This window comes from Canis lupus, chromosome X (assembly GCF_003254725.2).
Source record: "Canis lupus dingo isolate Sandy chromosome X, ASM325472v2, whole genome shotgun sequence".
In the NCBI taxonomy this organism is placed as follows: domain Eukaryota; kingdom Metazoa; phylum Chordata; class Mammalia; order Carnivora; family Canidae; genus Canis; species Canis lupus.
The window spans coordinates 31,164,148-31,178,965 of record NC_064281.1 but is presented as its reverse complement, the minus strand read 5'-3'; the positions used below and the strand labels follow the sequence as shown (position 1 = coordinate 31,178,965).

General features: G+C 36.8%; 1 protein-coding gene across 5 annotated transcripts in view; it reads right to left on the bottom strand.

The window, feature by feature from the left end:
• Positions 1-14,818, bottom strand: part of CFAP47 (cilia and flagella associated protein 47) — a 509,395-nt gene that overhangs the window by 229,631 nt on the left and 264,946 nt on the right. For all 5 annotated transcript variants that reach the window (XR_003133488.3, XR_003133486.3, XM_025439582.3 and 2 more), the window contains 2 exons: positions 10,770-10,825; positions 9,283-9,428 (listed from right to left, as the gene is read on the bottom strand). Coding sequence is in view for 3 of the 5 variants with exons in the window: in XM_025439582.3 (XP_025295367.3) it covers positions 9,283-9,428; positions 10,770-10,825 (202 nt within the window). In the remaining 2 variants the exon portion in view is untranslated. The remainder of the gene's footprint in view (positions 1-9,282; positions 9,429-10,769; positions 10,826-14,818) is intronic.

Genomic DNA, 14,818 nt, shown 5'->3' with positions numbered 1-14,818 from the left:
TAATCTGTCTTTTATTACAGGAGACTCAACCAATAATTCAGAAGGGTAGAGGAAAAATAATTTTTCCTCCCCTACAATTTGAACAAAGACACTTAAAAAGAAATGACAGAAAAAATGTACAAACAATCATGAGATAATCAGGAAATACAAACAATGCCTGGTTGTTTGATGTTAAGAAAAAAAACTTTACAATATTTTTAGTAATATCAGTATCAATGTTATGTCAAAAAACCAAAGTCTTCTTGTTGTAGAGATTCTTACTAAATGATCTGTGGAAAAAATTATGTGATGATTGGGATTTGCTTCATTATAATGATGTAACAAGTTAGGCCATGCACTGTTGAAGCTGGGAAGAGAGTACAGGGGAGATTAATTGCAGTTTTTGTTTACAGAATGGTATTTTATATTTTCCATAAGAAAGTCTTAAAAATGCTTATTTATATCTTAAGAAGTAGAATCATAGTAAAGCTGTAGCAAAGACTAAACAAGGTAACACATATGAGGAACCCAACCCTTTGCCTGGCACTTAGTAGGCACATAAGAGAGATCCATTTAAATGGAGAGGAATCATTTTTTGAGAGCAAGGCTTCCCAAACTTTCATGACATATAAATCATTTGAAGATATGGTTTAAATACAGGTCTGACTGAAGAGATCTAGATTAGGGCCAAGACTTGGAGGATTAATGCAAAAGAGCACTGGCAAATCTAGTGCTAAGCCATGCAATGGAGAATCTTCTGCCAGAATGACCTTGTGAAAGGCATGTAACTAACTACTGGGAAAGCAAAAGGAAACAAACTTAGCTTCCAAGCTGGGATGGTAACTAGTTTGAACTGCCCCACCATCTTAAAACAATGTTAACTGTATGCTTGAGAGACTATTCCAGAGACAGAACACATAAATTATATAAAAGGAAATTAATCACATAACAAAAATACATAACCTAAGATATTGTAAATATCCTAGATAACATATGAAATGGCAAAAACTGAAAATTAATCTAGAAGTTATAAGAATAAACAATTTCTGATCACGAAGTCAATTTATTTATAGCTACCCTATAAATAAAAACACTGATTGAGATTTGTTTACAATAAGGTTAATGGTCATCTACTCTCATATGATCATGTTCCACAGAATTTTATTAATTATAACCCACAATTATCTTCAGTTTATGCTGAAAAAAGAAGTATGGAAAACTTGGAATATTTTAAATTGTTTAGCAAAGGGCAGCCTGGGTGGCTCAGCGTTTTAGCGCCGCCTTTGGCCCAGGGCGTGATCCTGGAGACCTGGGATTGAGTCCCACGTCAGGCTCCCTGCATGGAGCCTGCTTCTCCCTCTGCCTGTCTCTGCCTCTCTCTCTCTGTCTCTCTGTCTCTCTCTCTCTCTCTGTGTCTCTCATGAATAAATAAATAAAATCTTAAAAAAAATATTTAGCATTTAAATCCATACAGTCTGGGTAATAAACAGTACATTACATAAAATTTTCATATAGTACTTTTTCCTAAGCAACCTTGTACTCTGCAAACATAAATCCAAGCTAGCCATCTGAAATGTGTTTTCTGTGTGTGCATGTTTTACTACAAATACAACGGGTATTTGTATTTGTAGCATTGAGTGATCAATACTAATGACATGGAATTTTCGATGATAATTGAAGTACTCAACAAAGACCAGGGAAAATATATTAAGTTTTTACTTTTATTTTACTTTTTTTCTCATTTTTATTTTTATCTAAAGAAAAATCAGTTGTTTTACCCAAAATATAATATTCATAAGAAATCAGACTTGGTGAGTGTAGAGTTGCCAAAATTACACTTTTTCTTAAAAGTGTGCCTGAATGAAACCTGATCTATAGCTTGTCTTCTCAATCAAAATGAATACCAACTCATGGGAGTTGATACAAAAGCAAACTGCTATTTGCCAGGGTATTTCCCTTAAATATACATTATAAAAAAGCCTCCTAGCCATGGATTAGTCAACTAAAATATCAGTAACTAAAACTCCACTCAATTCCATTTAATTCCACCTCTTACACAGACGATATATTATCATTTCTCAAAAAATTATTTTGTCTAACTTGTTCATTTTCAGTGTTCTTTTTCATTAAAAAGAAACTTAATTGAAAATAATGCCTGTGTCAGAAAATTGTTCAGGAAAATCAACTGTGGTATCATCTAATTATTTCCCTCTACTTTTCTTGCAATAAAATCAGACCAGGAAAGGAATAAAAAAGCAATAAAGAACTCCCTTAAAGCAGAGAAGTCCCTTACATTCCAAGTCTGGAAGCTATGACAAGAGAAATGAAATTATCTGACACATAACAGATACTTGTCAATGTGAGCTATTCTAATAGGCTATTAAATTTCCTTTCTGCCCTTAATTTCATATTTTACAGCCAGGATGTTTACTTGGATTTTGATTATATTTTCCAGAAAGATGCCAAAGCCCATTGTCCATTGTAAGAAACTCTCACAAAAGATATTTTGTTCTTCCTGTGTATCTAGTTAAGTGTAGTCCTCAGATAAGACAGTTGCACACAAATTTACAAGACCAGCTGTTAACGACCTAGAAATGAGGAACACAAACAATGAATCGGCAGAAAAATTTTAATCCCAGCTCTGTTACTAATTAGCTGGGTAACCTTGGACATGTCATGGATACCCTCCAGACACAACCTTAATCTTAAAAAAAAAAAAAAAAAAAAGGCATTTTAGATAGAAAATCCCCATGTTGTTTCATAGGTCTTCAAATTCTACTTATTTTTTAATCTTGGGCCTAGACTTTGCTGTTTTGTGATTTATTTGTTTAAACTAGCTGAGCAATATTATATTATTTTGATGGCTAAACAGGCATGTGAGAGCTAAGCTAAAATTCTAAAATGTTAAATTCCATACACTAGAGAGAGATCATTAATCACTGTAGGTGGCTATTTGGCATTGGCATAATTATGATGTGAAACTGACCAGTAAGAATAATTGCTGTTCTTTTAAAATATGATCTTTCATAGAATGAGTGTTCTAGGAGACTCAGGGTGAACAGAAAATATATAAAGAGATTTGTAAGCTTGCACTAAAATGTTCAACTTTCTTAACACAATTTATTTTTTAAAGACTTAGTTATTTATTTGAGAGAGAGAGAGAGAAAGAAAATCCTTAAGCAGACTCTGCTGAACAGGGAGCCAGAGGCTGGGGATCAATCCTAGGACCCTGAGATCATGACCTGAGCCAAAATCAAGAGTCAGATGCTGCCGGGAGACCTGCACCCTGATGTTTATAGCAGCAATGTCCACAATAGCCAAACTGTGGAAGGAGCCTCGGTGTCCATCGAAAGATGAATGGATAAAGAAGATGTGGTTTATGTATACAATGGAATATTCCTCAGCCATTAGAAACGACAAATACCCACCATTTGCTTCAACATGGATGGAACTGGAGGGTATTATGCTGAGTGAAGTCAGTCAATCGGAGAAGGACAAACATTGTATGTTCTCATTCATTTGGGGAATATAAATAATAGTGAAAGGGAATATAAGGGAAGGGAGAAGAAATGTGTGGGAAATATCAGAAAGGGAGACAGAACATAAAGACTCCTAACTCTGGGAAATGAACTAGGGGTGGTGGAAGGGGGGGAGGGCGGGGGGTGGGGGTGAATGGGTGACGGGCACTGAGGGGGGGCACTTGACGGGATGAGCACTGGGTGTTATTCTGTATGTTGGTAAATTGAACACCAATAAAAAATAAATTTATTATATATATAAAAAAAAAGAGTCAGATGCTTAAGTGACTGAGCCACACGGGTGCCCCTAACTCAGTCTTAATTGCCCGAGAGATTATTCCACAGACATTTTGAGAAAGCAACATATACTTAAATGCCATAAAACATGAATCATTTATTAAAATGTATGGCATACTGTCGGAAAACATCTCATCAAATAACAGAAAGCTGGGCTTAGGATCCAGAAGTTACTGTGGCAATGAGACTAGCAATCTCTCTTTGTCTTTTTCACCATATTTCTCAGAACAGTTTCTATTCGATTTTTTTGCCATCAGTTTGTTCTGCACATAAATGAAACTTTGCTTCAAGTGTGAACATCATGCAAACTGTCATTAAGATTGATCTTTGTATCAACATTCATCTTTGTGGTTCTCTCTTGTTCTCTTGCTCCTTCCCCCAAATCCAACATCATCACCTCTTCTTCTTTTTTTTTTTTTTTTCATTACCTCTTCTTTCACTGTTGCTTTTCACATCCTTCTGTCTGTCTTTACTGCTGGTATGCAAAAACCAGAAGGCAGTAGAGAATGGAGGTGTGTGGAGTAGTATCATAGACTACAAGAGTCTCTGAGCCCATCTCTTGGTCTCCAGTCTCTTTCTCCAACTCTTAATCTATTCTCTGTTTTGGCTTCAGAGACACTTTCTCAAACAAAGATGAAATCAGGTCATGTCTATGCTCAATCCCTTCCTGCTTTTGATAACAATAATTATAATAATATAATTAAGTTATTCAGCTAAAAATTTCACTGCCCTCCTCATTATCAGTCTGCCTTATCCATCCAATCAATTTTCTGTCACTTCCAACAAACTTCTCTCAGAATAGGCAATTCAAGTGTGAAATTTCATGCTCAGCTGCTTGCCTCATGTTCTCAGAATCTTCTCCTGAGCACACTTTTCCCCTGCCCAAACTCTGCTTTACTAGCAAATTTCCACTCATCCTCTTAACTAAATTCCTCTCTGAGTCAATTATCCTTGCCTTTGCTATCATATAGAAATGCATTCTTCCCTCTATTCTAGAAATGGTCACAATCTGGCTCTGTTATAGAATTGGTGGATATGTTTCATGTATGCAAGCATGCCTTCTCCATGAAATGTGATTCCCCTGAGTTCAGGCTTCATTTCCTTTCTGTGTTCACTCTCTATATGCCTACAAAATTGGCTTTATACTCTTGGTGAATCAAATTGTACTGGGAGAAGTGAACACAATAATACAATGAAATTATTGAGAATATGGCTTGAGGCTGTTAAATTTTAAAACTTGCAAGAGTCATACTCCATATTCTATAGTTTCCTTCATGAATGACGGAGTTCCAGACTAGCAGCTATCAGATAAATAATTTATGGACATCAAATTCACAGCTTAGTGATTATAGTCAATAATACTATGTTAAAAATGTTGAACTTTCTAAGGGACTAGATCTTAATTGTTCTCCACACAACAAAGAAACAATAATTGTGTGATGTGACAAAGGTGTTAGCTAACACTATTGTAGTAATCACATTGCAATATATGAATGTATCAAACCAACATGTTGCATAGTTCAAAGTTATACAATGTTATCTGTCAGTTATATCTCAATTTAAAAAAAGGTTCATAAAATTAACATGGATTTGGGAAAATAGGTATTGTTCCCTTGTATTCTAAATGTCATTTGAAAGGATATCCCCTGGGGCTAAAATATTGGTATCCCAGAGGCATGCGGAATCTTTACAGACTAACTGGTAGGATCATTGATTAGAAACCCAGAGGATAATTCCAAGAATAAATAACTACCATTAGGTACAAAATTCTCTTTAACAGATTTTCTTCTCATGCTTTTTCTTTACAAAGGCTGCAGGGCTTATTGCAGGATGATAGTTTCACAAAAAGGAGAGTAGGTGAAGGGGGAGAAGGCTCTGCAGTGAGGGGGCTCAAACTATGTGTAACTTGGTGAACCTTTACCACACTGACCTAGAGTTTAAAGTTCACTTATCCTGTTTCCATATTGTCAGCAGGCATCATAAGGTTAATAAATGCTTTCAAAATGTGTATGGGCTAGATGGGATTAAATCTTCTGTTTCCCTGGGAATAACTCAGGGGTATGGGAAGGAGTGTACTTACCAAAACAACAGCAACAAATATGCAGTGTAACAAATCGAATGGAAGAAATCAAAAGGTGAATGAAATGTGGCTTGCCATTAAAAATCATGGAAAATTAAAAAAAAAAAAAAACACACACCCTCAAATGATACTCAGTCCCTCCAGTTATAAAAATAACTTTCATGGGACGCCTGGGTGGTTCAGTGGTTGAGCGCCTACTTTCAGCCCAGGGCATGATCCTAGAGTCCCAGGATCGAGTCCTCCATTGGGCTCCCCGCATGGAGCCTGCTTTTCCTTCTGCCTATGTCTCTGCCTCTCTCTCTCTCTGTGTCTCATGAATAAATAAATAAAATCTTTAAAAACTTTCACAAAACTGAAATTACTCTGTCTAAATATAAAATTATGTAAGATTTTAGCATAATTTAATGTTTTTACCTTCATGTTGAATAAAATTAAACCAAAGCCAGAATTACTGAAGTCTGCACGTTAACTATGATTGAAAAAAGTTGTACTTTGATCATAGAATCTTTAAAAAATAGACACAATAGAGACTGCCAGCTTAATCTCTGTACCAGCAGAGACAGAAAGACACAAAAGGCTGAGGGGGAATGAAATGAGGGATAGGGCAAAAAGTCAGATGAGTAGTTCCACCTACTCATGCAAACATGAGAGAGATGGAAAGACTGACACATAATATAACAACTGGTAAGATGTAGTCTTAGACTAAATTGTTGGAGATCATAAATCAAGAAGAAGATCTTGCCTGCTCTTCTACGTGGGAGTGGGCACCCTTGTCCTGTCAACTGTTTATTTGACTTGGTAAGGCTGAAACTCTCTCTGCTGTATTAGGGCCCTGGTGTGGGACTGGACTGATTCTTATAAGTTGCTCAGGGATGCTGACTCCCATCCTGGCTTTCTCGAGTCAACAATACCTGGACTTTGGTTTCTATTTGTTCAGACCAAATTCTGTTGACAGAAAGGGAGGACATAGGACTGCAAGATAAAGAAGTCTGGTTTGGTTTCATAAAAAGGCTCATGGGTTGGCACCAGAGGGCTGGTTAGGACACAGAAAATTGTTGCAACTGTGTGGAACCCAGTATTAATGCAGGCCCCATGTCAAGGATTCCTGTTCTTGCTTGGATGGTCCCAACAGTGATAGGTGGCTTCCTATTTGGGAACTGAGAATGATGTAGAGCATCTGCTCTATGTACTATGTTCACACAGGCATGAAAGGAAAGACAGAGCCCCTGGGGTTGTGTCAATATATTGCTTTGTACTTTGCAATGTTTGCATAGGGGTCTGTCAAGCCCTCCTTCCAGAAAGTGCAGTTCCTCAGGGACTGGGTCATATTTCTACTCCAGGTTCCTCCATTCAATCTGCCCCATCCACACATGGGCAAAAATGCTTTTGGAGTCTTGGCATTTGATAGCATAAATGTTTTGGGATTTTGTAGGTTTTCCCCTAAGCTAAGAATTTCTATGAACGTTGATGGAAGTTTTGTAAACAGTTTGTACTTTCAAACAGCTATTACATAAGTCATCTCATTTTTTTTATTTGAAAGTTCAAATGGAACAGCCAAAATGAAACAAATGGCCTTTCCTTGATAGCAATATTAGTAGAAATGTTCCTGTTTTACACATGGAAAGCTATCAAATTGAGGCCTAATTACTTTACAGTTTTCAACAGGTGGTTCTTAATGGCAAAGCAGTTATCACACATTTAATAAGAACAGGAACTAACTAGGTGGACTTGGATGTTTGATTATCTATTTGAGCGTGTAATTGCATTTTCAATATAATTAGCAATAAATTGAATGTGTAAATTAATAGATGTGTTTGCCCACATAAGTCATTGTAATTCAACACAATACTTTAGACCTAGGGCATTATTTCTCAGTTGATAGCAATATAATTTCATGATTATTGTTTTTCTTAATATTTTTTCTGACAGCAACAAAATATACATAATCAAAAGACATATTTTAATAAGTTGAGATACCAAATTAAGTATAATTATTTTGATTAATTTAGACAAAATTTACGGAAGTAAATAATATTCCAATAGTTTAATTCAAATAATAAAACCAGACTCCTTACTATGCTATTGAGAATTAACCCTAGGATTTTCTAGTTCTATATTATAAATTAATATAAAAAAGGGATTGTGAAATATTTGATTAAACTACTAGTCACACTATTGTAACTATTTTCACACATTTTCATGTAGAGGAATTCAGTTAAATCCTGAACTCTTTTAGGGGAAATAAAAAACAAGATTTAGCATTACTATAAAACAGCATTTTTTCCTCCTAAATGGTAATTTTAAGTAAAGTTAAACTATTCTTTACATATTTAGTGGGCTATATTATTTTTTCATGTGTGAAGGGCCCTACAGGCACCAGGTCAATATAATACTTCTTTCCAATTACCATTATTTCATTGAGTATGAATTTACTATAGCACATAATTGATACATAATTGATATAGTTGGGGCTATCTACTGGGCATTATAAATTCCCTCCTCAGGTCAACACATGGCAGTTTCTTTCTGGAAGGGGCTAATACCATAAAATGTTTCTTCTACAGCCTGTCTTCTCTTTCTGTCTCTCTGCCTCCTTCTCTGTTCTTCCATCCCTCCTTTCTTTCTCTCTTTCTCCTTTGCTGGATTTATTTCTTTTTAAGATTTTATTTATTTATTTGAGAGAAAGAGAGAGAGAGAGATCACAAGCCAGGGGAGAGGCAGAGGGAGAGGGAGAAGCAGGCTCCCCACTGAGCTGGGAGCCAGATGCGGGGCTCAATCACAGGACCCCGGGATCATGACCTGAGCTGAAGGCAGATGCTTAACTGACTGAGCCACCCAGCTGCCCCCTGAGCCACCCAGGCGCTCCATTTGCTGGCTTTAAAGCAGCAAGTTACATGGATGCCAGAGCCACTAGAAAATTAATTCTGTCAACAACTTGAGAGATCTGAGAAGCAGCTCCTTCCTCAGTAGAGCCTTTGAGGATGATCCAGTAGTAGCAGGTCCCTTGACTGAAGACTTACTAGACCTTAAGCAGAGGACCCACTTAGATCATGCCCAGACCTCTGATCCATGGAAAACGTGACATAACACCTGCGTATTGTTTTAAGCCCCTCAGTGTTTGGTAATTTGTTATGCAGTTGCATAAAGCTAATACAGACAGAGCTGCAGCAAGGTTAGGCATGCCACCAATCTGCTCCCGTGGGACTTCCTAAGGCAGTCATTATAAAGCTTACTCACAACTAGTGTAACTCTTCGCTTATTTGTGAGGATAAGCTCTTCGTTTAGCAACCAGGAGGCTGAAATTGTTGTCTACATTACTAGAGTCTTCAGCTACCTTCCAGTCACGTGTACCGGCTAGTCCATTCAATTGCCAGCCTGTGATGAAATGTGCCACAATTCTGTTCTCACCTCTTTGCTGCTGAGGATGATGACACAGTAGCGCGTGTGCATGTCAAAGGGAAGAAACACGAGCTCCAGGCTTGAGGTCCCTTTTACTTCCAGGTGAAGAGTGTGTGTGGAACAGAAGAACTCTCTGATGAAATTGGACTTAATTGCTACCAAAACATGAAGTAGAGCTTGTTTACATATCATTTCATAAGTGCTGTTCAAATAAAGCAGCTGTTTCAATTAGTGCTTCAAGTTTTGAAATGAATAAAAAAAATGTTCATAGCATTAGCACACCAAATTAGATGACACATGCATTTGTTAATGAAAGTACAGGTGACACCAGCACAAGCCTGATATCATAAAAATGTAAAATTATGACCCTCTATTAAAGATTCCTCAAAAAGGAAACTTTATTAGTATTTAAAATTAGCCTAGATATACATATATAAATAGCAAAGTGGTTATCCAGGTAACTTCAACTTTTTTTGTGGACTATGTAAGAGTTCATATAACATGGTGTAACAGAAAACTTGAACTGGAAATAGAGGAATGTTATATACATATTTTTTCCTATCGTTTTTGTTGACTTTAAAACATGTCTACAAGTTCTTCAACACTGCTGTGAGTGTGGTGATATGGTGGGGCAGTCTCAGTGACTTGATCCTAACGAATAGTATGCTGGGAGATAGCAATGTGACTTCTGACACTAGAGCAAACAATGTAATACAATTTCTTCCCAATCATCCCTTTCTTGGCCCACTTGCTTTTAGAACCAACTTGTCATCCTGTGAAGAAGCCTAGGCTACATGAAAAGCCACATGTAAGTATCTAGGCCAACAGCCCTACCTGAGGTCCTAGCCAATAGGTATTAACCATCAGACATGTGAGTAAGGAAGCCTTTGGAATGACTCCAGCTGCAGCCTCCATCTGACTATAACTGCATGAGGATGCTGAGCAAGAAGAGTCTAGTTGAGGCCAGTTACTCCAGAAGTGTGAGAAATAATAATGCTAACACATTTTTATTGTTTAAGGCCACTACATTTGGGGTGGTTTGTTCTGTAGCTAGACAGCCACATGACTCCTATATCCATTGTCCTATTCACATTCTATTCATCTTTTCTACATCTATAGTTATTTCATAAAACAAAGTAGATCTGTGTTCTCTTTGTAATTTTAAACATGGTGAGACCTGTCACCTAAATAGGTTTAAACAGTTAAGAATAAGCCAAAAGAAACATAAAAGTCATTTATTTAAATACATTCATCATACGGGTAAGGAAACCAGGACTTGTAGTGAAAAGAAAGCAGGGACAGAGTCCTCCAAAGGGTCATGAACAGGAAAGGCTGAGGATCAGCACTTGGGCCTCCCACTCTGCCAGTAATCCCCAGGGCTTGCCTTTCTGGCTATTGTCATAACCATCCTTTGTTGGGCATTTCATTTACTGGTATGCCATGCACACAAAAGTCAGACATGAAGACAAATGAAAGCTTTCATTTGAGGTACTCACAAGTTCTTAAGGCATTTGGGGAATGGCAATCACTCTCAGGGCTATTCTCAGCATTACTGTCATAAGTAAACAGGAGAACAATATCAACAACACAAAAGAAAAGAAAAAAAATAATTCTCTATTTTCATTAAATCTTATAGAATCTTAAAAATTATGGCTACCTACATGATATGCAAAGACCACAGATGTATTTCATATATCAGCCTTATGTTTATATTGTTTCAGAAATTTGAAAAGAAAAATGCAAAAAGGAAACTAATAATCATCCATATTTCCACCACTGTTTCATACAATTTGGTAAAAACAATTCCTTTTTACTTTTGAATATGGAGAAATAAACATTTGATAATAATAATAAAAAAACAACAAAAACAAATCCTGAGGCCCAAAAGTAGTGGTCTCAACTTAGGATTACATAGGTATTTTCTCTAAAAGTGGTTCTAGAACTTGATTTCTTGGAAGATTCTCTTCTTTCAGCTTATTGTTTCCACATTTCTTTTTTCTCATAAAGAGAGGAGATATGGACAGCTGCTTAAGCTCTGGTTGCATTTCTGAAAATTAATTAGCAGATCACAGCCTGAAGCAACTGCCTCCCTTGAAAGTTTCCGTATCTTCCAGAACCCATCAATTTTCCCCCAAACTGCTCTTCTCTTAATATTCATGATTACTTTGCTCAACAAGCTGGCAATTAGCATCTGGGCTCTCAGATATTGTTTGCCTGATTTTTTTCTGAGAATACAAAACTCCATATTTTCTCACCTTGTCATCTGCGTTTGCCTGAATTTGATGCTGTAAAAATATATGGGCTCTTTCCAAGTAAAGTTCTAGCCATATTGATTCATTTCTCCACTGCCTTTTCTTGATACAACATTCTTAATAAGGTTTACAGATCTTGTAATTTTTTCTCTGCTTTATTTCAACTCACAGACATTCTGATTAGCTGTTTTAATATTTTATGTAACTTGAACATTTGATAGACACTTTAAGGCTATCAGAGATATATTAGATATTTTTAGCATTTATAAGGGAGATTATACAGAGAATGGAAAAAACAACAAAGAATGCTTATTTCTCGATGTATGGCTCCACCTCCATCTCAATAATGGAGCTCTGGGTAGAATGCCTGATTAAAATCCTCAGATAATTTCAGAACTTCATTTTGCTCAATACTTGCAATCTCTAGCCCTTTAGTCATTTTCTTTCTCATAATGAATAGAAAAGCAGAGCAATTTGGGCTTCATCTCCCTTTTCTTTTCTTTAAGTATTTTCTTAGAGAATAGCCTTTTGAATAAATCAGAGTTGTCTTATCCTCAAAGGAGATTTTCAAGCCCAGAAAAATTGAGTTACCTGTACTACTTACGGCAAAGATGGATGAAAAAAAAATGCAGACATAGAAATGTTATTACCTTGCTCATATAAATTGATTATAATGATTAATTTGGAGACATCAGAAAATAATTAAATAAAATAATTTGGTTTAGGAAAATTCTATTTTACCTGATCAACATTCTTGAGTCTAGAAATTCAGTGATAAACCCACCTTGTTTACAAAACCATTATCTTGCAGGTCAAAAGACAGAACAGGAAATCAACTCTGCCTTTTGGTTACTCCCTGTGCCTCAGTCTATGCTATCATTTTCCTAAATGCTTATCAATTATTGTTGAAGCTATGGAAGAAGGAGTATTTTTAAACCCTTGGTTTTAAAGAAGAAATAGCATCAAAAGAGGTTAAAATTATACAAAATACAGTTGATCAAGGAAGGGAATATTTTCTACTCATTTAGCAGTGGGCTAAAGTGAGTGAAACCTACTTAGGAGGTGTGAAGGGATAGCATTTTTTTTTTTTTTTCTCTGCAGTAGTAGTACACAGCTGCTTTCAAACTAAAATAATCAAAATGACATTGAACTGGTTCTATTCAGAGTATGAATGAATCAACCCCAAGAATGACTTCCTATTCAACCCTTTTCCAGTGGGGAGGGAAGATCTTTTTTTATAAGCCTTCATGAAGCTACTCTTGGGCTAGCATTCACGGCCATGCTCAAATCAAAGAGCAAATTTTCTGGTTAAAGACTAGTCTTCAGGCATCATGGGAAGGAAATGCAAGAGGATCGATTTTGATAATTCTCTATCTTCACTCTATCCTCCATATGTCCAGGGCTTCTTTAGAAAAGGACCTAGTGGCCATCTGAAGGGCAATAAAAATGGGATTTTAAAAAAATATTTTATTTATTCATGAGAGACACACACAGAGGCAGAGACACAGGCAAAGGGAGAAGCAGGCTCCACGCAAAGAGCCTGATGTGGGACCCAATCCCGGGACTCCGGGACTCCAGGACCACGACCTGAGCCAAAGGCAGACGCTCAAATGCTGAGCCATCCAGGCGTCCCCCAAATGGGATATTTGCTGGAGTTTTTTGTACCACTTTGCCCCTGAGCCAATTGAGTAAGTCTGTAAAGCAAGGTGTACCAACCTGAGGTGCAAGGACAGAGTGTATCTATGAATTCAAATGGAGAAAAAATTCCATCTTGACTTCCACTCTATTTTTTTTAAGATTTTTTTTTTTCATTTATTTACTCATGAGAGACACAGAGAGAGAGGCAGAGACATAGGCAGAGAGAGAAGCAGGCTCCCCTCAGGGACCCTATCCCAGGACCCCAGGACCACGACCTGAGCCAAAGGCAGACGCTCAAATGCTGAGCCACCCAGGTCCCCCTCCACTAACTCTTAATGGTAATTTAAACCAAACCAAAGTAGCATTAGCTGTAATATGACTTGGTCACCAAATAATCATGGATATGTTTATATCACATTTCATCCACCAGTAGATTTTATTGTGTTTTATGTTAATGAAGAAGCACATATCTTCACATATTAAAAATTTTAAATATGTATATTATCTGCTGGAGTATTAGTTTCCTCTATGCCATAGACTGAATTGTGTCATCCTTAAATTCTTATGTTAAAGCCCCAATTCTCCAAATGACTATATTTGGAGATAGGATCTATAAGAGGGTAATTAAGGTTAAAGGGTAGGGCCTGATGCAACAGAATTAGTGTCCCTATAAGAAAAGACAACCGTGAGCTTACTCTATCTATGTACAAAGAGGTCATGTAAACCCACAGCAAGAAGGCTGCCACCTACATGTCAAGAGAAGAGGCCTCCAAATGAAAATTATCTTGCCTGTACCTTGATCTTGGACTTCCAACCTCCAGAGCTATGGGAGATAAACTTCTATTGTTTAGGCCACCCTTTCTATATTATTTTGTTATTGCAGCCTGAGGGAAATTACAACACTCTGTAATCCTTGCATCTTATTTTAAGTATTTATAAAACTTTATTCTGTGAAGTAGAATAGGCTTCATCAGACTGGCACAGACTGTGGTGATATTAAAAACAGATATGAAATCCTCATGTAGAGCAAGACGATCATGGCAAATTGTGACTCTTAGTACATACATTTGGCTTTTGATTCACTGTACTTCCATTGGAGATTTGCCTAATTCTAATTGTCACCAATTATTCAGTGTAGTAAAATAAACTATTTTAAAACAATGGCCATGCAGAATCCATCTTTTCTGGGTTTTTAGCAAGAATCAAGACCCAGAAAAATATCTCTACCAGGGCCTTCTTTTATTTGGGTGACTACTCTGGGCCAAGTTACTCTGAGAGACAAGGATAAATGACAAAGCCCCTAAGCTCATGGCGTATAGTCTGTCATACAAAGTAAATCTGCAAGAAATAATTACAAAGCAGAAAGATAAACACTTCAACACCTTTTCAACTTCCATTCACACTCTCCTATAATCCATATGCATGAGCATATGTCTTGTATGTCCCCTTGCCTGTCCCTTCTCTCCTTCAGCAATTCTTTCTTCCTATGATCCTTTTCTACTTATAGGAAAGTCCTCCTCTGCTCTAGATTCGGGCCACCAAAATCTTACTCACATTTCAATCCCAATTTGTATATGATGAAGAAGAACAGCAGAGTATAGCATATGCATGAGAAAAAAGTGCTTCGTACCTCATTATTTTCCTTAAATCCCTTC